At 44.5% G+C, this 27066-nt stretch overlaps 1 protein-coding gene across 2 annotated transcripts in view; it reads right to left on the reverse strand.

Annotated features, from left to right (window-relative positions):
• fer (fer (fps/fes related) tyrosine kinase) overlaps nucleotides 1-27066 on the reverse strand; it is a 129624-nt gene that overhangs the window by 96915 nt on the left and 5643 nt on the right. For both annotated transcript variants that reach the window (XR_008723236.1, XM_055633230.1), the window contains exons 2-4: nucleotides 5000-5282; nucleotides 4699-4872; nucleotides 2339-2438 (exon numbers count right to left, since the gene is read on the reverse strand). Coding sequence is in view for 1 of the 2 variants with exons in the window: in XM_055633230.1 (XP_055489205.1) it covers nucleotides 2339-2438; nucleotides 4699-4872; nucleotides 5000-5209 (484 nt within the window). In the remaining variant the exon portion in view is untranslated. The remainder of the gene's footprint in view (nucleotides 1-2338; nucleotides 2439-4698; nucleotides 4873-4999; nucleotides 5283-27066) is intronic.

Consider the following 27066-nt stretch of genomic DNA (forward strand, 5'->3'; position numbering starts at 1 on the left):
CAAGGTTCACCAGACTGATTCCTGGGATGTCAGGACTTTCATATGAAGAAAGACTCGGCTTGTACTTGCTGGAATTTAGGAGATTGGGAACTTACAAAATTCTTAAGGGGTTGGACAGGCTAGATGCAGGAAGATTGTTCCCAATGTTGGGGAAGTCCAGGACAAGGGGTCACAGCTTAAGGATAGAGGGGAAATCGTTTAGGACCGAGATGAGAAAAACACACAGAGAGTGGTGAATCTCTGGAACTCTCTGCCACAGAAGTTGAGGCCAGTTCATTGGCTATATTTAAGAGGGAGTTAGATGTGGCCTTTGGGGCTAAAGGGATCAGGGGGTATGGAGAGAAGGCAGGTACAGGATACTGAGTTGGATGATCAGCCATGATCATATTGAATGGTGGTGCAGGCTCGAAGGGCCAAATGGCCTACTCCTGCACCTATTTTTTCTATGTTTCTAACTCTCAACACTGCCAAGTACTGCAGGTGTTAAATGCATGTTTACATTTTTCAAAAAAAAAAATGCTCTCCTTCAGTTACTTTTTCAAGATTCCAAAAGCAAGACTTTTTACGACGACAGATAGCACAATGGGCTAAGAGTTCGGCTGGCGACCGGAGGGTAGCCGGTTCAAATCCCGCTTGGAGTGCATACTGTCGTTGTGTCCTTGGGCAAGACACTTCACCCACCTTTGCCTGTAATGGAATGTTACGGCGGCAGGCGCGGGCACACCGCGACGCCCTGTGTCTCCCTTTCAAGGGAGATGCTAAAAATGCATTTCGTTGTCTCTGTACTGTACACTGACAATGACAATAAATTGAATCATTTCATTTCATTTCATTTTCTTTTACAGATTGGAAAAGAAATTTTAGCAGCACAATTCTGCCAAAGAATAATTCATGGCAGTGCAAGCAGAAGACCTAAAATATTGGGTAACTGGGGGTGGGGGGTTAGAAAAATAAAATACTTCATAATTTAATCTCAGGAAAGTTTCAGTTGCAACATGTCCAATAATGGATACTCTATGGTAGACACAAAATGAGTAACTCAGCAGGACAGGCAGCATCTCAGGAGAGAAGGAATGGGAGACGTTTCATGTCGAGACCCACCTCTATAATCTTTGCTTCATACTGAATAATTTTGTGTCTACCTTCGATTTAAACTAGCATCTGCAGTTCTTTCCTGTACACAATGGATACTCTATGGTAGTCTTCTGCTTTGTTTTACTCTCTGGGCCAAATTATACATTTTTACCTAGTACTTTTGAAATGTAACCGTAAAAATTAAAATATCTTGTATCGAGGAGTGCCAATACTTTGTGTCTTGTTCAGTAATGGTGGTTGATAAGGGAAGGTGTTGCACACTTTCCTTAACTTTGAATCAAGTTGCTAGTTCTTGAAGTAAATGCAAGGAAAAATACCTCAATCTTTCTTTGCCCATCAAATTCAAGGCATAGAATGATTCAATTATTTCTTCCTGGCATTGTAACTATAAGTCAAACTTACATTTGCAACTGCAGCTTACGGATGCCTGTAATTTATAAATGAGGAATATAAACAGGTGCATTATCAAGAATAATTTACCATTTGCACTAATACCACCACATTCTTATTATTGATTAATGCAATATGTCAAATTTAATGCAGCCAGTTAATGTGATAATTATTTTGAGAGTTGCATTCTTTACACTTTTCACATATCAAGCTCTATTGACTTTGAAAATTAAATGACATTTATTAAATTAAATATAAACTATAGATGAGGCTCTCACCAGGGTCTCTTCTATATCCCGTAGCTCCGCTCTCAATCCCCATCCCCCCCATTCGTAACAAGGATAGAGTCTCCCTTGTCCTCACCTTCCACCCTACCAGCCGTCACATACAACACATAATCCTCCGACATTTTCGTCACCTCCAACGGGATCCCACCACTGGCCACATCTTCCCACAGCCCACTGTCTCCGCCTCTTCCTTTCTTCTTCCCGCCCCCTCACCCCCACATCAGTATGAAGAAGGGTCTCGACCCGAAACATCACCTATTCGTTCGCTCCATAGATGCTGCCTCACCCGCTGAGTTTCCCAGCATTTAAGTCTACCTTCTTTTATTAAATCACACTCATTTGGTATCCTCTGGAAATAATCTATATTTGACGTATGGGTAACCGTTTTCAAACCAATGACAATTACTTGCACTACCCTGCGCCTTAATATGACATATACATTTATAATACCTAAAAAATAATTGTACTTCACTGTGCAATTTCAATGTTTTTTCACTTTCAAAACATCATAAAAGGATCAAAACAAAAATGAATTTCCAGCACTTTTCCAAGTTTTAATTTGTTACCTTTCGAAAGGGCTTCTCTATATTTTTCCTTTGCAGCCGCGGCTTCTTTTGCCAAGTGTCTGTAGGTAGACTTCAGCTTTTCTATTTCAGTCTTTGTTACCTTAATATAAAATGTTAACATGAACAGTTGCATGATTTATATGCAATATTCTTAATGTTGAGGTGACGATAAATGCTTCCATGAAGTCAAACTGTTAATAAGATACCAGATTTCAATATTCACAAAAACAGTTTTTTTTAAAAAGCGGTGTCTATCTTTTCTGTGAATGAGATGAGAACTTGCCCTCCGGCTTGTCAGCATATTTGAGAGCAATGATCAACTTCACATTGAATGCCAAATTCACAGTACAGGAATGCTCCAAAAAGGGAAGGACATTCCTGATTAAATATATACTTTTATTAAAATTTATGCCATCATCTGGATCTCCAATTAACTGTTTTGCCCCCAAATTTCTTACATCGGTTGATGTTTGGCTGTTATAGACATTGCCAAACAAGGATTTGCTGCATACTCCCCAATGAGTGACATTGATCACACAGAAACATTGAATGTTACAACAACTGAAATGTTGTTTTGTACATTGTCTGTAAAGTGCCATTGTTCATCCGCAAGCAAACTCAATATTCAACAATTGAATTAATTGGGCAGGACGTGAAACCACATCCTTCCTAAGTAACTCATGTATAACTACGTTTCAAATGTGTAGGTCTCAGATCACTGAGTTTATAGTTAAGTAACCATGAGTTAGGAACTGTAGTGTAAATCAAAGACAAAGTTGAGAGGCCATAGGCATGTTTGTGAGCAGGGAAATGAAAAGAAATATACTGCTGTTTGATCTGCTGATACGTTTCAAGTGAAAACTGAATGGCTATCGGGATCAGATAGCATAGTATGACTTGGATCAGGAAGATAGAACTGCTGCCAAAATAGTAACGTTAAATTAGGACCCAGGAACCAAGATTCAGGAACCAAATTGGGGCACTACATGGCCTGGACCAGTTATTCAAAAAAAGCAATTTGGCTGTGTGAAGCATATGTCATATTTCCACGTTTGATGACAACACACAACAAGTTGGGATTGCAAGTACAAGAAGGACAAAAAGAGGTTTGAAGCTGATATCGATACTTTAAATGTTTGGGAGTGGGCAAATACATTGAAGGTGATACAAAATGTGCAAAATTATGAAGTCATCCACTTCAGCATATTTTTAAAATCATAATATATGACTGTGAAATTTGACAATTAAAATAGACACGGTAATTTTGTACATATTTTCAAAGATCAACATGCTAGAGCAGCAAACAATTCGGAATGGAAATGGCATGTTTGCTTTTTTTGTAAGAGCATTTAAGTGCAAGAAGTTTTTATTTTTTAGTATGTTTTGAAGTATGTGCTTTGTGTGTTTTGTGTGGGGGGTGGTGAGGGGGAAACCGCTTCGGTCGCCTCCTCCACGGAGAGGCGACTTTTTCCAGGTCACCTCCCCCGTGGCCTAACAACAAGGATCGGCGCGGCCTTTCCCGGAGACACGCCCGGGGCTTCAGCGGCAGGCGCAGCGTGGACTCTCGTTGTGGAGCGGGTGAGCCCTCGCTGGGACTCGCTGGATGGGAGCGCTCCGTTTCGCTGGCCCGGGGCAGCTGGCAGCCTGAGGTCGCAGCCTGAAGCCGCGGTCTGCAGAGCTCCAGCTGGTGCGGCGTCTACAGCCCGGGATCCCTCGTGGGGGACCCGGGGGAAGAAGAAGCCATCACTGCCGGCCCGCGGCCAACTTCTACCGCGGGTCCGGCATGGACTTACCATCACCCCTGAAGGGGAGCTTCGACCGCCGGCCCTGCAGTCTACGGTGCTTCTGGCTGCGGCGGAGACTTTAAATCTCGACCGCCGGCCTGCGGCCTACAACAACTTAAAGCCGCGGTCTCCGGTGAGGAAGAGCCGATCCTGGACTGACTCTGGACTCTGGTCCTGTCCACGGGGGGGGAAATGGAGGAGGACTGGCCACATTTTCTTTTGTGCCTTCCACCACAATGATGAATGCTGTGGTGGATGTTTGTGTTACATTCTTATTGTGGTTGTGTGTTCTTTATTATTGTACCGCTGCTGACAACCCAAAATTCCACCGACCTTGGTTGTGTGGTAATAAATTCTATCTAAAATAATGGTGCCTTACCGCAAAGCTATAGGGCCTACAGGGCCTTGTCTTCTAATGCTGCCCAAAATCACTCGACAGCACAGCACAATAGAAGGCCAACTCTCAATTAGGAGTAAGTGGCACATACTGGGAACTTACAATTGGTATGTAATAAAATTAATGCAAAGACTAAATATATACTCAAGAACAAACTCATGCCTGCACTTTAAAATTACCTTGTACATTTCAGCTTCCAGGTGTTGTTGCATACTCTGATAATTTTTTTTCACTTGCTGCTTATCTTTGATCATCATGGTTAGCCTGTACAAAGGTCCCACATTTAGGTCTTCTGCATGTGCCTTCATTATTCTGCTCAATTGTTCTGTTTGATGTACCACGCAGGCCCAAGACTGTAAATAAATAAAAACGTGACAGTCTCACAAGAAATGGCAGATGAGTGACAACTCGCAGAGGTATTAATTAAAAATCACTGATGGATTTACGGAGGACAGGGTTGTGGGTTAACAATCAATTTACCTTTGTGATATTACTAACAAAATCCACTGGTGAGGATGCTTCATGCTTTTCCACTTGCTGACAAATGTTCTGTAATAAGGATGCATACTCTTTGTCACTTTTAACTCTTAGAGACATTAACTTTTTTAGTGTCTCCATTAATTTAAGCTCTGATTCCTGCAGTTTTAACAAAGCTTCAGGAGAATTTTGAAGGTCACTTCCAAACCCCATGTTGAATAAGGCACGATGATATCCAGTGTTTAAAGCGACGTCAGCATCCACTGATCAAAGCATGTTCCCTGTCCTGAATAGCAAGAGAGTAAAGGTTATTATTGGTGCTCTGTAAAAAGCACAGGTATTTGCTAACATTTGAACATATGAATTTAAGCTACAAGACTTTACCAAAGTACGTTTGAATTTTGTACAATTAACAGTTATTATGAGACAGAAGGCCATTTTATCTAATAGGTCCAGGCTAGCTTGCATCAGAGTAACTATATCCAGGGCTCTCGCTTAACTTTTTTTCCCTGTTGCCAGTCGGGCAACCTTGGCAGCTTTTTAGGTTGCCAAATGACATTTCAGGTGGTCATTTAAGATGGCTTCCATGACGCATGCTCGGATGAAGTGCGTAGTTACCAGTCGGAATTATGCTCAATGAAGCATTCACATATTATTTCTGCTTCAAATAAAGTCCCAAACTAACATATTCACCAATCGAGACATGATATATACCACAATGACATGCATTAAAATTATAATACGGTATACACATTGCAATTAATGCAATTTTTATTATTTCTTTCCACTTCCAAACAAAAATGTGGTTGGATTATTCAGCGTATGATCAACCCGTGTCAATAAATCCTGGACCTTGATAACATATATGCTTAACCATGCACACTACAGATTGATGCAAGCATGTTTTCTGTGAAGGACCGAAAATTATCATGACATAGCCATAGCATGGGTCGTTATTGCTATGTGTACAGAAACACTTTCGCTTCCCACATAATTTATCCACAACAAAATATACAGGGTGCAAGAAATTTTCTAAAGGCATTTTATGATAATAGCTGTTTAAACTGACTATACCCATCTGACAGGTTAAACATTACACCAACTAACAAGAGATGACCAAAGGACATAAATGCAGCAAATGTTTGGTAATATATTTAAAGGTGTCAAAACGCCACATTACCGGACATTCAGATTAGATGTAGGTGGCAATGAAGATACCCAGTTTGTAAGCACCATTTAAAAAAAAAAAAATTGTTGTTAAACGCTTTTTCCATCATTCCCACTTCAGAATTAACATTAAAATTTCAACTGGAATATCTCCTGACCAAATTTGTGATGTATATGACTGACTGTAGAAGTAAAACCTGGATAAAACCACCGTATAGTTATGAATGTTGCTCATTAAATAACTACATTCGTGATACTGTGGCGGCTCCTAAGGGTCGTGCCATTATACTGCCGAACCCCTCGGCACAGGAGTGGTGCAGTCCGGAGGCGGCCCTCAGCCGGAGGGTTTAAAAGGCAGGGTTTGAGTGCCATCTTCCTCTGGTTTCGTCTTCCCTTCAACCGGGAGGAATACAATAAAGGTGCTTCTCAAACACTGGACGTCGTGCCTCCTTTTGAGACCCACGCACCACAATATTCCATATATAGAGCAATGATTTGCCATTAAAATGAATTCTGTAATAACGTGTCAGTGACAATCGAACACTGCAGTTTTAATGTTTCACGTGTTCACAATTTAATTAATCCACTTTATGGATTAAAACAAATAATAACATTGGGAATTAAAACATATTTGATTACATTCCGTTATCAAACATAGTCAATGTTAGCTCTGAATCCATTTCCAGCACAATAGGAAAGTGCAGGATGGATAGATGGTGGTGTGGGGGGGGGGGCTTGAGAAGGTAATCTGTGCGGATTGGATGGATTGAGGCAGGGGAATTAGTGCATGTTCGTTGGAGTAGGTAAAATTGTGAGGGGAGAGGGCGGGGGATGACAGTGGGGTTGAATGGGGGGGGGATCTGTGCAGGATGAAGGGGTGAGCAGTGCAGGATGAAGGGGTGAGGGGGAGAGAGGCAGAGGAGGTGGGAAGGAAGGCCAGCGCTCCTCGGACAACACCTGTCAGGCATGGAAATCGCAACCAAAATATGGAGGGGACCGCGGACAGAATATCTTGGCGGCCGCGCGCGCATGCGCACACTCACACACACGCGCGAGGCTTCTGTGAACGGTAATTTCAGCTCAATCCAGCGCTAAATGCAGCTCAACTGCCTGTCTCGCCTACAGCCCTGTCTCAATCCAGACATGGCTGCTGGTTAACCTGGCGGGACAGGCAGAGTGAGCTGGGTTTTGCACTGGCTGTGGGCCTAGTGGCACTGCGCCTGTTTGACTCCCGGCGCCTCTGGCCACCCCCGGGCGTGTGGAGGCTCTCGGTTAGGGACGGGGATGGTCCAGTGGCGGTGCGGCAGCGATTGCAGCGCCGGAGACCTAGATCGGTCCTGGCTGTGGTGCAGGTCTGCCGAGAGTGTTTTGGCTCGTCTCCCTCCTCCAATCAACCGCCCCCCCCCCCACTCTGCTTGCGCCTCTGACCGACATCTCCCTCCTCCAAGGGTCTGTTTTGGAAGCGCCGTTGGCGGAGTGGCAGCAGCTGCTGCTAACAGGCCGGGCGGGGCGGAGTGTGGGAGGAGGAGGAGATGGAGCCGCCGCCGCCGCTGCTGCCATGCGGGGCCTGACATTCGCTCCGACCCTCCGTCACGTCACACTTAGCATCTTTCCCACAATCGTCGCCGACCAGTTACGACCTTGGTAAGGCCATCAAAAAGGCCAAAAGGGACGTCTGCTCCAAACTGGAGGACGAGACAGATGTTCGGCAGCTGTGGCAGGGTCTGAATGCAATCACCTCCTATAAGGCAAAACCAGGAGGCAGCTTGAATGTCGGTGTAACATCACTCCCTGACGAGCTCAATGCGTTTTACGCACGCTTTGACAGGGAGAATACTGATGTGCCTTCCCGATCCCCCATTCGCTGTGATGGCATTTCAGTCTCAGTCACAGAGGCCGATGTCAGGAAATCCCCTTCTGAGGGATGAACCCCCGAAAAGCACCTGGTCCTGATGGTATACCCAGTCGCGTTCTAAAAACCTGTGCGGACCAACTGGCGGGAGTTTTTAAGGAAATTTTCAACCTCTCACTTGGTCTGAGGTCCCCACATGCTTTCCAATCCAATCCAACTTTATTTGTTAAGCACTTTAAGACAACCAATGTTGACCAAAGTGCTGTACAGAAGAATAAACAAGGCATCATAAACAGACAACATAACAGAACATAACATAACAGCTCACATAAAGCGCAAAAATTACATATGAAATACAACAATAAATTAAAAGACATAAAACACGAGTAAAAATAATAACCACGCAATAAAGCAATCAAAATAAGAAATTAAATCAAGTAAATAAAGTCGATATCTTACTGGGTATCAAAGGCCACGGAGAAGAGATGGGTTTTAAGAAGTGATTTAAAAACAGACAGAGAAGAGGCCTGTTTAATGTGGAGGCAGATCGTTCCATAATTTGGGTGCCGACACAGCAAAGGCACAGTTCCCTCTGAGCTTCCGCTTAGTTTTAGGCCCACTCAGGAGCAGCTGATTATCTGACCTGAGAGAGCGGGCGGGTGTGTAAGGGTGTAGAAGCTCTGATAGGTAGGGCGGGGCAAGACCATTTAGGGATTTAAAAGCAAATAAAAGAATTTTAAAGTGGTACCTAAACTGAATAGGCAACCAGTGGAGTGAGGCTAAAATGTGCGAAATGTGCTCATGTTTACGTGTGCCAGTTAAAAGACGTACAGCTGCATTCTGTACCATCTGGGCGATGCTTTAAAAGGGCATCAATTATACCGGTGCCCAAGAAGAGTAAGGTGACGTGCCTCAATGACTATCGACCAGTGGCACTAACGCCGGTGGTGATGAAGTGCTTTGAGAGGTTGATCATGGAGCAAATCAACTCCTACCTCGACAAAACCCTGGACCCATTGCAGTTCGCGTACCGCCACAACAGATCAACGGTGGATGCGATCTCGCTGGCCCTCCACTCCGCTCTGGACCACTTGGACAACAAAAACTCATATGTCAGGCTGTTATTCATTGATTACAGCTCGGCATTTAATACAATCATCACCTCCAAACTGGTTAGCAAACTCGCAGAACTGGGTCTCTGCGCATCCCTCTGCAACTGCCACTGAGACAGAGTTGATGTGGACAAGCTTTTCCCTTTGAGAATAGGGAAGATTCAAACAAGAGGACATGACTTCAGAATTAAGGGACAGAAGTTTAGGGGTAATATGAGGGGGAACTTCTTTACACAGAGAGTGGTGGCGGTGTGGAATGAGCTCCCAGTGGAAGTGATGGAGGCAGGTTCATTGGTATCATTTAAAAATAAATTGGATAGGCATATGGATGTGAAGGGAATGGAGGGTTTATGGTGCGAGTGCAGGCAGGTGGGACTAAGGGGAAAAAAATTTGTTCGGCATGGACTTGTAGGGCCGAGATGGCCTGTTTCCGTGCTGTAATTGTTATATGGTTATATGGTTATATGGTTAACTGGATCCTTGACTTCCTCATCTACAGACCACAGTCTGTTCGAATTGGTGGAAATGTGTCAACCTCAATAACAATCAGCACGGGAGCACCTCAAAGCTGCGTGCTCAGCCCCCTGCTGTACTCACTCTATACCCATGACTGCGTAGCGAACCACAGTGCGAACTCCATCATCAAGTTCGCTGACGACACCACTATTGTGGGGCGTATCACTGATGGGGATGAGTCAGAGTACAGAAGAGAGATCGAGCAACTGTCCATATGGTGCCAGCGCAATAACCTGGCCCTTAACACCAGCAAAACCAAGGAACTGATTGTGGACTTTGGAAGGAGTAGCAGGGGGACCCACATCCCCATTTATATCTGAAGAAGGGTTCGGCCCGAAACGTTGCCTATTTCCTTCGCTCCATAGTTGCTGCTGCACCCGCTGAGTTTCTCCAGCTTTTTTGTGTATCCCCATTTATATCAACGGGTCGATGGTTGAAAGGGTCAAGAACTTCAAATTCCTGGGCGTGCTGAAGATCTTTCCTGGTCCGAGAACACTAACGCAATTATCAAAAAAGCTCATCAGCGCCTCTACTTCCTGAGAAGATTACGGAGAGTCGGATTGTCAAGGAAGACTCTCTCTAACTTCTACAGGTGCACAGTCGAGAGCATGCTGACCGGTTGCATCGTGGCTTGGTTCGGCAATTTGAGCGCCCTGGAGAGGAAAAGACTACAAAAAGTAGTAAACACTGCCCAGTCCATCATCGGCTCTGACCTTCCTTCCATCGAGGGGATTTATCGCAGTCGCTGCCTCAAAAAGGCTGGCAGTATCATCAAAGACCCACACCATCCTGGCCACACACTCATCTCCCTGCTACCTTCAGGTAGAAGGTACAGGAGCCTGAAGACTGCAACAACCAGGTTCAGGAATAGCTACTTCCCCTCAGCCATCAGGCTATTAAACCTGGCTCGGACAAAACTCTGATTATTAATAACCACTTTCTGTTATTTGCACTTTACCAGTTTATTTATTCATGTGTGTATATATTTATATCATGGTATATGGACACATTTATCTGTTTTGTAGTAAATGCCTACTATTTTTTTTTCTGTGTGCTTAAGCAAAGCAAGAATTTCATTGTCCTATACAGGGACACATGACAATAAACTCACTTGAACTTGAACTTGACACAAAACGTCACGTTCCTTTTCTCCAGAGATGCTGCCGGACCCGTGGAGTTACTCAAGTTTTTAGTGTCTATTTTCGGTATAAACCAAGTTGCCAAGCCGGGCAAAATGACTCGCTGTTTAGGTTGCCCGGCGGCACTTTGAGTGGTCATTGGCACCCGGGCAACCGTTAATTTCGAGCCCTGATGTCCATCCATTTCTAGCTCTACTTATTTCCCCATAACTCCTGCACCTCACATTATTCTGACATGCCCATTAACACCTCTTTGATTATTTTTGATACTTACCTATTAACAGCCATGAATGCCATAACAGCACAAGGACCATATGTTTGGAATTATGGAGGAAAGTGCTCACCCACTGGAAACCCACACATTTATATTGATAATGTCCAAATGCCACAAAGGCAGCAATTTAGGTCAGAACTGAACTCTGCTCACTGAAGCTATAAGGCAGGAGCACCAACATTGCACGACCATACCTCACCTTTTTGTTTTGAAAAACATTCTTCATTACTTTAAACTTCTTTTCACTTTTTCTCTAGTACTTTAAGGAGACTCAATATGTAACTGAATTTCCTAAGCTCATAAATGATAGGAGCGGAATAAGGCTTCGGCCCATCAAGTCTACTTTGCCATTCAATCAAAGCTGATTTAACTTTACCTTTCAACACAATTCTCCTGCCTTCTCCCCATAACCCCTGACATCCGTATTAATTAATAATCTATCTATCTCTGCCTCAAAAAATATCCATTGCCTTGGCCTTCACAGCACTCTGTGGCAATGAATTCCAGATTCACCACCCTCTGACTAAATAAATTCCTTCTCATCGCCTTCCTAAAGGAATGTCCTTTAATACCGAGGCTATGACCTCTGGTCCACAATGAGGTCCCCCCCCCCTCATCTTCGAAAATTGATCGAGTACAGGCCCAGTGTCGTCAAATGCTCATCATATGTTAACCCACTCATTCCTGGAATCATTTTCGCAAACCTCCTCTGGACCCTCTCCGGTGCCACCATATCCTTCCTGAGATAAGTGACCCAGAATTGTTCACAATACTCCAAACGTGGTCTGACTAGTGCCTTATAGAGCTCGGCATTACATTCATGATTTTGTGTTCTAGTCCTCCCGAAATAAATGCTAACATTGCATTTGCCTTCCTCATCACCGATTCGACTTGGAAATTAGCTTTTTGGGAATCCTGCAACAGCACAACAAAGTCCCATTGTACCTCCGATTTCTGAATTCTCTCCCCATTTAGAAAATAGTCTATTCCTTTATTCCTACTGCCAAAATGCATGACTCCACACTTTGCTACGCTGTATACCATCTGTCACTTCTTTGCCCACTCTCCCAACCTGTCCAAATCTTCTGCAGAGTCCCTGCTTTCTCTACTCTACCTGCCCCTCTACCTATCTTCGTATCATCTTCAAACTTGGCCACAAAGCCTTCAATGCCCTCATCCAAATCATTGATATACAACATGAAGAATCACGTCCCCAGCACTGACTCCAGCGCAACTCCACTAGTGAACTCCACTACCTTTAATGAATAGTGCTGTTTAATAACATAGAAAGTAGATTTGACATTTTTTTAATAGTTTGTTGTTTAAATGGGAAGACTCTGATAGTCATGCTTGCATTTCAGGTTTTGTTTTCACAGAGGAAACCATCAGTTGCATCAATCATAAGCATCGTCATTTGAATATAGACTACACTTAAAAGTTGAATACTTACCCCAATCACACAAGTTGACATTTGCCAAATTGTTTCCTCTACTGTTTTTTGTAACATGCCCATTCTGCATAAGTGCATTCTGCCCCAGAAGTGGTTTGGATGCACCAGCAATAGAACAGACATGTTAACACCTATCTTTTAATCCATGTTATCATTACCATCATGTGCAAAACACACTTATAACCATATAACCATATAACAATTACAGCATGGAAACAGGCCATCTCGGCCCTACAAGTCCATGCCGAACAACTTTTTTTCCCCCTAGTCCTACCTGCCTGCACTCATACCATGACCCTCCATTCCCTTCTCATCCATATGCCTATCCAATTTATTTTTAAATGATACCAATGAACCTGCCTCCACCACTTCCACTGGAAGCTCATTCCACACCGCTACCACTCTCTGAGTAAAGAAGTTCCCCCTCATATTACCCCTAAACTTCTGTCCCTTAGTTCTGAAGTCATGTTCTCTTGTTTGCCAGCTTTCTCAATTATCCGTCTCAAAAAAAGCACATTTTAGTAAATTCAACTCTTCAGCGTGATCTACAATCAAATGATAATGCTTAAGATAGGTGCAACTGATGATTTCCTGTGAAAACAGTCTTAAACACAAGCAACATCAAGCAGATTATGCCTCATCTACTTTAGAAACATAGAAAATGGGTGCAGGAGTAGGCCATTCGGCCCTTCGAGCCAGCACAGCCATTCAATGTGACCATGGCTGATCACCACAATCAATACCCCGTTCTGGCTGTTTTCCCATATCCCTTGATTCCCTTAATTCTAAGAACTAAATCTAAGCCCCTTTGAAAGCATCCAGTGAATTGACCTCCACTGCCTTCTGTGGCAGAGAATTCCACAGATTCACAACTCTCTGGGTGGAAAAGTTTTTCCTCATCTCAGTCCTAAATGGCCTTATTCTTAAACTGTGACCTCTGGTTCTGGACTCCCCAAACATTGGGAACATTTTTCCTGCATCTACCCTGTCCAATCCTCTAAGAAATTTAGATGTTTCTATAAGATGCCCTCTCATCCTTCTAAATTCCAGCGAATACAAGACCAATCGACCCATTCTTTCATCATATGTCAGTCCCGCCATCCTGGGAATTAAGCTGGTTATTATTAAACTGGCTATTATTAAACATTACCGTTCCTTTCTTTCTGATCTAAAAAAATAAACAGTATAACATTCAGGCTGACACATCTCACACTTACCATAGATATATATTTAAAGTGGCTTATCTCTGCGAGTTTAAATGCAACAGAAGGCAGCACACATCACCCAATAAATAACAAGATAACCAGATTACAAAATGTAAAATAAACAGCTAAGACATGTAAAACAAACATTGCAGATGAACGCTTAGTTCTGAACTACCAGAGCATGCAGATTGGAGTTAATCCAAGAATTAAGATAATTTAAAATATAACAATAGCATTCTAGCAAAGTTGCTTTACCATGCATTAAGATTATGGCTAAATATGTTCACCATCACCACTTTTCCATGAAATCCACCTTAGTGTTTAAAAACTGTTAAACTCTCTTTTGAACATACTAATCAAATAAACATTCACTAGCTATGATGGTAGAAATTTGAAATATTTCCAAACCTGACTGAAGATATTTCCTATCATGTCAATGCTAAATGGATGCACCCTCACCTTAAGACTATGCTCCCTAGTCCTTGAATGTACTGACAAGAAAAGAAGACTCTAAGCATCTGACATCAAACTCGCCAAGAAATTAAATTTTCAATGCAATTTTCCCTCATTCTTCTAAATGGCACAGAATTAGATCCCTTCTTCTAATTCCTCAACGCAATCATCTTCAGCTGTTGTGTCAACTGCAATGATAATGAGTGACAAGGAAGTGAAGTGATAGAAACAGGAAGTTGAACATTTTGCATTGGAAGGGTTTGTAGCCAAGTAGCCAGTGACCAAGAGGACCTGAAATGATGAGATCAAGCAAAATTGAGTGGGTCAGGATTGAGCTAGCAGTTTTGAATGGATTGAAAAATGTAGAAAGTTGAGCACTCCGAGCCAACAGTCAAAGATAGAGATAACAAAAGTTTTCAACAGGAAATATACAAGGAGATGTAAGTAGAAACAAAAAGCTGGAGTAACTAAGCGGGACAGGCAGCATCTCTGAAGAGATGGAATGGGTGACGTTTTGGGCCAAGACCCTTCTTCAGACTGAAAATTACGGGAAAGGGAAACAAGAGGTATGGATATAGACAGGCCATTGTTTGCTGTTTGTTGGTTGGTGCGACTTGGGTGGGGGAGGGATAGCAAGAGAGGGAATTCTGGGGTTACTTGAGGTTGGAGAAATCAATATTCATGTAAGCTGCCCAAGCAAAATATGAGACGCTGTTCCTCCAATTTGCATTTAGCCTCACTCTGACAATGGAGGAGACCTAGGACAAAAAGGTCAGTGTGGGAATGGGAAGGAGAATTAAAGTGTTTAGCATTCGGGACACAAGTAGGTTCAGGCGGACTGAGCAAAGGTGTTCAGCGAAACGATCGCCCATTCTACATTTGTTCCCGCTGATGTATAAGAGTCCACATCTTGAACAACGGATACAGTCGATGAGGGTGGAGGAAGTGGAAATGAACCTTTGCCTAACCTGAAAGGACTGTCGGGGTCCCTGGATGGCGTCGAGGGAGTAGGTATAAAGACAGATGTTGCATACGAGTTAATTAGGGAGTTGCTGAGGGAACGGTCTCTGCGGAAGGCGGAAAAGGAGTGGAGATGAGAAGATGTGTTTAGTGTTGGGATCCCGTTGGAGGTGGCAAAAATGTTCGAGGATTATGTGTTGTATGTGACAGCTGATGGGGTGAAAGGTAAGGACTGGGGGGACTCTGTCTCTGTTGTGACCAGGGGGAGGGTGAACAAGGGCAAAGCTGTGGGGTACCGAGGAGACACAAGTGAGGACCTCATCTATGAGGGGAACCTCCATTCCCTAAAGAATGAGGACATCTCGGATGTCCTGGTATGGAACACCTCATCAAAAGGTGCAGCAGTAGGCCATTCGGCCCTTCGAGCCAGCACCGCCATTTAATGTGATCATGGCTGATCTTCCCCAATCAGTACCCCGTTCCTGCCTTCTCCCCATATCCCTTGACTCCGCTATCTTTAAGAGCCCTATCTAGCTCTCTCTTGAAAGTATACAGACAACTGGCCTCCATCACCCTCTGAGGCAGAGAATTCCACAGACTCGCAACTCTCCGTGAGAAAAAGTGTTTCCTCATCTCCATTCTAAATGGCTTACCACTTATTCTTAAACTGTGTTCTGAACTCCCCCAACATCAGGAACATGTATCCTGCCTCTAGCGTGTCCAAACCCTTAATAATCTTATATGTTTCAATAAGATATCCTCTCATCCTTCTAAACTCCAGAGTATACAAGCCCAGCCGCTCCATTCTCTCAGCATATGACAGTGCCGCAATCCCGGTAAAAAACATTGTAAACCTACGTTGCACTCCCTCAATAGCAAGAATGTCCTTCCTCAAATTAGGGGACCAAAACTGCGCACAATACTCCAGGTGTGGTCTCACTAGGGCCCTATACAACTGCAGAAGGACCTCTTTGCTCCTATACTCAACTCCTCTTGTTATAAAGGCCAACATGCCATTTGCTTTCTTCACTGCCTGCTGTACCTGCATGCTTACTTTCATTGACTGATGAACAAGGACCCCCAGACCCCATTGTACTTCCCCTTTCTCCAACTATTTAGATAGTAATCTGCCTTCCTGTGGACCTCACATTTATCCGCATTAAACTGCATCTTCCCACTCACCCAACCTGTCCGTCACCCTGCATTCTCATAGCATCCTCCTCACAGTTCACACTGCCACCCAGCTTTGTGTCATCTGCAAATTTGCTAATGTTACTTTGAATCGCTTCATCTAAATCATTGTAGAATATTGCACAAAGTACCAGGAACTGATGGAGATGTGCCAGGGCAGAGGCTGGAAGACAAACCGTGAGCCCATAGAGGTGGGCTGTAGAGGCTTTGCAGGACGCTCACTCTGCAAAGTCCTCAACCAGTTGGGCATTACAGGGCTGGCAAAGAAGAGGGCCATTCATCCACAAGCGAAGCTGCACAGAAAGTCACTAGGTGGTTTTGGATTAAGAGGGCTGATCCGCGGGCGGTTGGTGCTGGGCCTGATCAACCCTGGCTGGGTCGCCTGGGCGAGGGTGTCTGATGTTGTGGGACCTGAAACACCCGATGACCCCAGGTCACATCACTGAGGATGCGTCCCAGCGCATCTAGAGGATGTATCTTGCACACTAAATAGCTGCGGTCCCAGCACCAGGCCTTGCAGCACCCCACTAGTCACTGCCTGCCATTCTGAAAGGGACCCTACTCTTTGTTTCCTGTCTGCCAACCAATTTTCGATCCATGTCAGCACTCTACCCCCAATACCATGTGCCCTAATTTCACCCACTAATCTCCTATGTGGGACCTTATCAAATGCTTTCTGAAAGTCCAGGTAGACTACATCCACTGGCTCTCCCTTGTCCATTTTCTTAGTTACATCCTCAGAAAAATCCAGAAGATTAGTCAAGCATGATTTTCCCTTCGTAAATCCATTTTGTTACTGCTATCCAAATGTGCCGCTATTTCTTCTTTTATAATTGACTCCAGCATCTTCCCCACCACCGATGTCAGGCATCTTGGGCGCAGATGTGGCGTAAACGGAGGAATTAGTAGGGGATAAAGTCTTTGCAGGAAACAGGGTGGGAAGAGGTGTAGTCGAGATAGTTGTGGGAGTCACTTGGACGAGATACAAGTAGATATTGTCAGTCTTTACAATGGTGTGAATATAGGATAGGAAATTCAGAGTCCAACAGTGGATGATAGAATAAGAAATGTTATGTTCTACACAAGAGGTGAAGGATGCTTCCTTAGGTGATACATTCTTGTTGAAGAACACACTAAGAGACTCCCACAAAATCAAGATCCTGCAGGTTCTTGAAAACATAGACTATTTCCAATCTTCTTTTCCCTTCCGGTTTTACACCTACCTGTTCACCATCCTTCCCCATCACAACTGTTGTAACCAGACTTGCATATCACCCTTGAAGTGCTCACCATTCCCACCTACTCACCTATAGTCAAATCTGTAGCAGGGATCCTCTCCATACCCACTTTACCCCTTTACCACTGGAAACATGCAAGGATACTCCGAAGAAACATGGGAGTATCTACATCCTGATCCAAATTTCCTTTGATAACATCATCCAAAGACAGAGCAAGCTTTTGACAACCACCGACTGTAATGTTTCCACCAATAACTTGGACTCCATCTCTGATGTTAAATGGCTCTGGAAATATCCAGAGACACAAGAAACTGCAAATGCTTGTTTGTACAAAAAAAAAGTGCTGGAATAACTCAGCAGGTCAGGCAGCATCTCCAGAGGACATTGACAGGTGACGTTTTTAGTTGGGACCCTTCAAGTCTTGGATTGAATTACCATTTGATTCTGTTAAACACTAAGATGATCAAAGCCATCAGCTTTGTGTTTAAATGAAATTCCAGTGCCACTGATTATATCCTTATTCTTGAAAACATGATTTATGTCTCACACAGTTGGGAAAGTCAGTGTCCAATTTGATCAGTGTATATGCTCTAGTCACCAGACTTGGCTGTCTGGACTCTGTAAATTTCATGCCACCTGCAATATTTCCTTACTCCTTTCCTTGCTAACCTACATTGGGTCTTTAACTAGATGTCTCCAATTCAAATTTCTGCCTCACTCATCACTACATCCTTCAGAACCAATGAAGAGAGCTCTCCTGCTGCCAAGAAGTGTGTCCTGTGTCTCTCACTGACTGCTACCTTTGCACTTGATTCCACTCATGCCAGCATTTCAGTCAGCATTCTAAAGTACTCTTTTGGAAATTAAGTGCTGGAGTAACAGTCATCTTCAGATATGCTGCCCAAACTGCTGAGTTACTCCAGCACTTTGTGTCCTCTTGTGTATTAACTAGCATCTGTAGGACAGACAGCATGTATGGAGAGAAGGAATGGGTGTCATTTTGGGTCGAGACCCTCCTTCATTCAGTCTGAAGAAGGGCCTCAACCCGAAAGCCCACCCGTTCCTTCTCTCCAGAGAAGCTGCCTGTCCCACTGAATTACTCCAGCTTCTTGTGTTTTATCTTTGGTTTAATCTAGCATCTGCATTTCGTTCCTACACAACTAGCATCTGCAGTCCTTGTTTCTAAGGTACTTGTACGGTTCTAAGACTGTCAAAGCAGTTTTCATTACTAGCTCTAAATTATTTTCAATGGAGTTGTTTGCAAGGTAATGTGTCAACACATCTCAAGTAAAGATAGCAGTTTTCCTTCCCTAAAGGTTATTAACAGGATGGGGTTTTATGACAATCCCAGGATTTAATCATTTTCTTCACTGATATTAGCCTTTTATTTAATACCAGACCAATTGGGAGCCGTTGCGTCCCTGTCACACTGGAGGGCTGGTCCCCGAACGCAATATTCCACCACTCACCTACAGCCCCCAACCCTCCCCAATTGCGCCTCACCATCCCTCTTCCTACCCCTATCCTCCTCCATTTCCCCCTCATCCCCAGCACTTCTTCCCCCTCTTCCACCCTCCTTCTTATTTCCCCTCTCCCCCTCCCCTCCCTCCCTCATATCTCCCTCCCTCTCATTTCCCCTACCGTCACTCACTCCCTCCCCTCCCTAACCCCTTGACGTAATTGTGAGGTGGAAGCTGCTTTTTTTAAAATGTCAATAAGATCCCATTGTGATGTCATGGTGGAACGCTGCTGTGTTTTTTTTAAAAGGGAGTTAAAAAAAAAAATGTAAATGAGATCCCATTGTGGACCGTTTTCCAGCCCCCCCATTCCTTCATCTTCACCCTGAATGTCCAGTCTACACCTCCACCAGGAGAGTCTTAAGCCCTCCGTTTCTTCCTCGACCTCAGAACCAACCAATCCCCGTCTACTAATACTCTCCTACGCCTAGCGGAACTGATCCTTACCTTCAACAACTTTTCCTTTGGCTCCTCGCATTTCCCCCAAATCCAAGGCGTAGCTATGGGCACCGTGCATGGGCCCCAGCTATGCCTGCCTCATTCTACGTATGTCAAACAATCCATGTTCGAGGCGTACCGTAGACGTCTCCCCAAACTCTACCTCCACTGCATTGACGACTGCATTGGTGTCACCTTCTGCACCCATGCAAAACTCACTGACTTCATCCATTTCACCACTAACTTTCATCCGGCACTCAAATTCACCTGGACCATTTCCGACATCTCCCTACCGTTTCTAGATCTCACCATCTCCATCACAGGTAACAGACTGACCGACATCTTCTACAAACCCACTGACTCCCATGGCTTTCTGGGGTACACTTCTTCCCACCCTGCTTCCTGTAAGGACTCTATCCCCATCTCCCAATTCCTCCGTCTATGCCGCATCTGCACCCAGGATGAGGTGTTCCAAACCAGGGCATCGGAGATGTCCTCATTCTTCAGGGAATGGGGGTTCCCCTCTTCGACTATAGATGAGGCTCTCACCAGGGTCTCCTCTATATCCCATAGCTCCGCTCTCATTCCCCAACCCCCACTCGTAACAAGGACAGAGTCCCCCTTGTCCTCACCTTCCACCGTACCAGCGTCACATACAACAGATAATCCTCTGACATTTTCGCCACCTCCAACGTGACCCCACAACTGGCCATATCTTTCCATCTCCTCCCCTTTCGGTTTTCCACAGAGACCGCTCCCTCCATAACTCCCAAGTCAATTCGTCCCTTCCCACCCAAACCACCCTCTCCCCTGGTACTTTCCCTTGCAACCGCAGTAAATACTGCACTTGTCGCTTTACCTCCCCCCTCGACTCCATCCAAGGACCCAAGCAGTCTTTCCAGGTGAGGCAGAGGTTCACCTGCACCTCCTCCAACCTCATCTATTGCATCCGCTGCTTTAGGTGTCAACTGCTCCACATCGGTGAGACCAAGTGCAGGCGATCGCTTCTCCCAACACCTCCGCACAGTTCGCATTAACCAACCTGATCTCCCGGTGGCTCAGCATTTCAACTCCCCCTCCCATTCCGAATCCGACCTTTCTGTCCTGGGCCTCCTCCATGGCCACCGCAAATTGGAGGAGCAGCACCTCATATTTCAAGTAGTTTACGCCCCAGCGGTATGAATTTCTCCAATTTCAGGTAGTCCTTGCTTTCTCTCACCTTCCCCAGCTCTCCCACAGCCTACTGTCTCCGCCTCTTCCTTGCTTCTTCCCGCCACATCAGTCTGAAGAAGGTTCTCGACCCGAAACGTCACCTATTCCTTCTCGCCATAGATGCTGCCTCACCCGCTGAGTTTCTCCAGCATTATTGTCGACCTCCCATTGTGATGTAATTGTGGGATGGAACATTGCTGACAGGCAGTTTATGTAAATGAGATCTCATTGTGACATCATATGTTGCTAACTCCCAGTGCAGATGGAAGAGATTTTTGTCAAAGTGCTTTTTTGTAAAGTTTATAATGTGAATAACTTGTAAAATATACCACAAATCTAAACAAGACTTGATACACCACGCCACGGGACAACGGTGAGTAGGGTGGGCCAAAAATTGTACCACTATCGTGTACTGATTTGGAGTAATGTCTGGATCACACTCATCACTTATATTATTATTAATATTATTCTAATTATCAGCTAAGATATTCCACTTCAGCAAAGAAAGTTTGGTTTACATTTTTTAATCTGGGAATATTTAAAAAAAAGTCATTTCAGAGTAAATCTTAAATCATTTAATGAGAATACAAATTATTTCTAAAACCAAAGACCAAAGAATTAGAGATCTGAAATTTAAAAAAATTACAAATATACATTTCAGATGTTGAAAGGTCATCAAACTAAAAAGCTGACTGAGAGTTTTAAAATTCTTTCGGAAACCATTTCACAGTACCAATCTGGAATGTTTCCAAAAAAATATACAATTATTATTTTGTAATCACTAATCAGAAATGCTTGGTAAAGTAAGAAACACAAAAATATATATTTCATGAATTAACGTGGTCATGACGATAAGATTTTCAACAAAGGCAGATTCATGTACTTGTGCAGTATGGAAACAGCCCCTTTGGCCTACCCAGTCCTTGTTGACCAAGTTGGTAAACTGGGCTTGTCCCATTTGTCCGTATTTGGCCCATTGCCCTCTAAACCATTGCTATCCATACACCTGTCTTTTATGTATTTTAAAAGTTGTAATCATATCCACGTCCTTAGCTTCTTCTGGCAGCGCATTCCAGATACAGACTGGAAGCCCAGGTAAAACTCTGGTGAATCTCTTCTGCACCCATTGCAACTTAATCACATTCTTCCTATAGCTGGGTAACCAGAACAGCCCACACAGTACCTCAAGTGTAGTTTTACTAACAACTTATATAGCTGCATCATGATGGGATTTTATACTCAATACCCTTCCCAATGAAGGCAAGTGAGCCAATCTGAAGAAGGGTCTCAAACCAAAACATCACCCATTCCTCTCCAGAGTTGCTGCCTGTCCCGCTGAGTTACTCCAGCTTTTTGTGTCAATCTTCAGTTTAAACCAGCATCCGCAGTTCCTTCGTACACACTGCTTTGTTTGCCCCACTGTTCAAGTGACCAGCCACACTCAGTAAACCACACACTTGTACTATCAGATCTCTTTGTTCTGCAACACTACAGGGTAAATTCAACAAATGGAAATGACAAAGAATATTCAATGGTAGCTACAATAAGATTTGTGGAAGGGAAAGCTAAGTTAAGTATTGTCATCCAACACCAATGATTGTAGATCTTTAGTGACAGAGACAAGTAAATACCTGCAAATTAAAAAAAATCTTATTCTTCATTGTCTTTCATCATCACTTTGAAATCTGTTAAGTCCTACAGTGCACACCTACAAAATTATTGATTTCTCCACTTCAAGCTTTTTGTCTGAAACTTATTTCCTCTCCCCCAGTCAGGAGGGATAAACTTTGATCGATAAGTATATTGTGATTTGCAATTTTCTCCAAGGACCTTTCATCATAAAATCCAACTCTCAGCATCCAGTGCATCTATTCTTTCGATGCATTTCATTTATTCCACACATCCTTGGAATACTTTGCCACTTTAAAAACATAGTTACTCCAATTTCCTGTCATTGTCAATCAACTTTAAATAATCCAAAAGGATGGAAAGATGGGAAGAGCAACTTATGAAATTTGGAGATGGAATTTAATCCCCAAAATGATGCATTTTGGGATGATTACTAGAGATAAGATATTTATCACTAAATGGTAGGGCACCAATAAATGTTGAAGAACAGCGACCCAAGTTCATAGTTCCTAAATCAGGGCTCGAAATTGGCGGTTGCCCGGGTGCCAATGGCCACCTAAAGTGCCGTCGGCCAACCTAAATGCCGAGTCATTTTGCCCGGCTTGGCACTGCAAATACTGGTTTATACCGAAGATAGACACAAAAAACTGGAGTAACTCAACGGGTCAGGCAGCATCTCTGGAGAAAAGGAATGTGACGTTTCGTGTCGGTGGCTGTAGTGCGGGGCAAAGGTACTAGGTGCGGGGTGACTGAGGGTCGGGGCGAATGACGGGCCCCACACAGCGGCTCCACCGCCTCCTCCTCCTGCACCCCGCCCGCCCTGATAGCGGCCACTGCTTGCCACTCCGCCAACGGCAATAACCGCTTTCAAAACAACCCCTCCTGCACGCCGAGGCCAGGAGGAGGGAGGGAGGAAGGAAAGGGGAGACCCCCTTCCACCGTCTGAAGCACCTGTACCGCTCGGCCCCGCACCTTCCTGTTAGCTGGTGGAGGAGGGGAGGCAGTGGCGAGGAGATCCCACTGCCTCCCCCTTTGGCGGCGGCACTTGACGGTGGACAGGGACAGCCAAGGCAGTGGGACAATAATGCCGGTGATGTCCGAGGAGTGCTGGCCTTCCTTCCTATCCACCCCCCCACCCCTCTCTCTCTCTCTCTCTCTCTTGTACACTCCCCCTCCACCCCCCTTTATCCTGGGACCCCTCCTCTCCATCCCGCACTGATCACCATTCCCGCCTCTATTCAGTCCTCACTGACAACCCTTGTGCTCCCCTTCCCATCTACCTCCCCCCCCCCCCCCATCTATTCATCCTGCACTGATCTCCCTATCACCTCTCATTGATTCTCCTGCCACCCCCCACCCATCCTACAGTGGTCCCCCCATTCCTCCTATACTGGCCCCTCTTCCCATCCATCCTGCACTGCCCCCTCCCATTCATCCTGCACTGATCCCCCCCCATCCATCCTGTACTGATCCTCCCATTCATCCCGTACTGACCCTCCCTCCATTTATCCTGCACCGATCAACCCATTCATCCTGTACTGAACCCCTCATTCATCCTGTACTGATCCCCTCATTCATCCTGTACTGATCATTCCCTGTAGTGAACCCCCCATTCATCCTGTACTGATCCCCTCATCCATCCTGTACTGATCCCTCATTCATCCTGCGCTAATCCCCTGCCATCCACCCTATACTGATCCCCCCCATTCAAGAAGAATGGGTGGGATCAGTCCGAAGAAGGGTCTCGACCCTAAACGTTGCCTATAGTGTGGATCGGAGGGTTATGTGCCAACACACGTCAACAGCATTCCTAGCAAGACATATATTTAAGGTACACAAAAATGCTGGAGAAACTCAGCAGGTGCAGCAGCATCTATGGTGCGAAGGAAATAGGTAACGTTTCGGGCCGAAAACCCTTCTTCAGACTGATGGGGGGTGGCGGGGAGAAGAAAGGAAAAAGGAGGAGACTGAGGGCTGAGAGGAGACAGCCCGAGGGCCGAGGAAGGGGAGGAGGCAGCAAGGGCTAACAAAATTGGGAGAATTCAATGCTCATGCCCACAGGATGCAGACTCCCCAAGCGGAATATGAGGAGCTGTTCCTCCAATTTCCGATGTTGCTCGCTCTGGCCATGGAGGAGACCCAGGACAGAGAGGTCGGATGGGGAATGGGAGGGGGAGTTGATGTGCTGAGCCACCGGGAGGTCAGGTTGGTTATTGCGGACCGAGCAGAGGTGTTCGGCGAAGCGATCGCCCAGCCTCCTGCTTGGTCTCACCAATGTAGATCAGCTGACATGTAGAGCAGCGGATGCAATAGATGAGGTTGGAGGAGATGCAGGTGAACCTCTGTCGCACCTGGAACAACTGCTTGGGTCCTTGAATGGAGTTGAAGGGGGAGGTAAAGGGACAAGTGTTGCATCTCTTGCGGTTGCAAGAAATGCAACCGCAAGACATATATTTATCTTGTCTTCATAGGCTTTGACGTTATATTACAACTTGAGAAAACATTACTTGGGGTATTGTATCACTGTTTTGGTATCACAGTATTGTGCTGGAGTGACTGCAATGGAGATTCACTAGTATCTTGTCTGGATTAATTATGGAGAGAGATTGGATAGATTCAATTTCCTTGGAGCAGAAGGGGCAAAGAAGTGACCTGACAGAGGAATACAAGATTACCACAGGCATAGACACAGTAGTCAAAATCTTTTTCTCATGGTCGGGATATCAAAAACAAAAGGGCATAGGTTTAAGATGAGAGGAAAGAATTTTAAAGGGGATTGAAGGGGCATTTTTTTCAACACATACACAGTGGCTGATATCTGGAAAGCACTGCCAAAAGAGTTAATGAAATTAGATACAGTTATAACATTTAAAAGGCATAATGATAGACATTTAAATATTGTATTGTATTGTATTGTATTCAAATTTATTGTCATTGTCTCAATTTGAGACAACAAAATGAATTTCCCTTACAGGCATTATCATTAAAAAAAAAATCATAAAAAAATAAATAAATAATAACACATATTAAAAATAAAATTGAAATTGAATTTTAAAAAAAGCACAAACACAGAAAGTCCACGACACAACATAACATAAATGGCACCAAGGTGAGGATGGCACCATAGTCCAGCCAGCCTCCCCTCCGTGTTCATCCGTGGTCGGGGCCTTCCGAGCACCCGCAGTCGCCGCCCCGGGTGGCCCGATGTTCAGGCCCTCACGCTGGGCTGGTGGAACGCCGACGCCGAACCCCGACGGTGAGCATCCTCCTCCTCAGTGGCCCGGACCTCCTGATCATCCGCCTCCCGCTGCCGGAGTCTGCAGCTCCTGAGTCCGCAGGCCGAGCCGGGCAGAGTCACAGGACCCCGCGCTGTCCATCAGCGCCGCCCGCGTTGGGAGCTCCGCAAACCGCAGCTCCAGGATGTCGGTGCAGCAGGTCCAGCACTCCGGGCTCCAGACGGCGACCCCCGGTAAGGCATCGCCAGCCCCGCGATGTTTCAGCGCTGTCCCGCCGCTGCTGGAGCTCCGGTCGATCCCGGCAGGAAAGGCCGCGCCAAGCCAGGTAGGTAGACCGCTGTGGGGGGAGGGGGGAGGACGCGACTCGAATAATAGTCGCGTCCTCACCAGGAAGCGGCTGAAGGACGGTATCCCCCGCACCGTGCCCTCTTCCCCCACATAAAAACACACTTTTACATAACTAAATAAACAAAAAAACAAAAAGATACCTGGCTGTAGGTGGAGGCTGCTGGCACCAGCGCCACCGGAAGTACAACACGAAAAAGGCAAGTCTTGGAAGGATACAGACTTGATGCAAGCAAATGGGTGTAGTGTAGATGAGCATAAAGGTCAGCATGGATTTAGCAGGCTGAAGGGTCCACTATGCAACTCAATGTAAGGCTATGTATATTTTTTTTGTGTTTTTATTTGTTTTGTTTATTTTATTAGAAGCTAATACAGTACAAAACAGTACAGTGGAACCTAATTTTAGGTGCCAACTATGTCATACCGTAATCCATTCTATGTACAACCTCTACTTTTATGTTTTGAGAAGGAAGTAAGCAAGACAAGAAAAAGAAAACAATAGAAAGGGGAAAAAGAGGAAAAATAGATGGGAGAGAATAGAAAAACTTGAAGTGTGTATATAAAAAAAAGAAAAAGTAGAAAGTAGAAATTGGAAAGAAGGCCCCTTAAAAGAGAAATTTTCAAATCTTTATTCGGAGATGTAGATCTATCCGCGGCATGAACTGCAATCAGCAATCTTTACGGTACTGCTGCATGAGATGATTCCAAAAAGTCGATGAAAGGAGACCAACTCCTTAACAATTGGTCATATTTATCTATTAGTCGGAGTCTCATTTCTTCAAGGCGTGCTATGTCCATCATATTCCTAATCCACATTTTAACAGTTGGTATGGTTGTATTTTTCCAAAATTTAAGTATCAATTTCTTTCCAATTATTAACCCATAATTAAAAAAAACGTTTTGGTCTTTATTTAAATTGATATTTTCTACTATTATTCCAAATATAATCCATTCCGTTTTAGGTTCTATTGTGGACTTAAAAAGCTTTGTAAATATATCAAATATATCGCTCCAAAATTTATTCAGCTTTGTACATCCTACAAATGAATGTGTTATATTAGCGTTTTGAAACAAACGTTTATCGCATCTGGGAGAGACGTTTGGATAAAATTTATTCAACCTCGTTTTTGAATAAT

Source organism: Leucoraja erinacea, chromosome 3 (genome assembly GCF_028641065.1).
Source record: "Leucoraja erinacea ecotype New England chromosome 3, Leri_hhj_1, whole genome shotgun sequence".
Classification (NCBI taxonomy): domain Eukaryota; kingdom Metazoa; phylum Chordata; class Chondrichthyes; order Rajiformes; family Rajidae; genus Leucoraja; species Leucoraja erinaceus.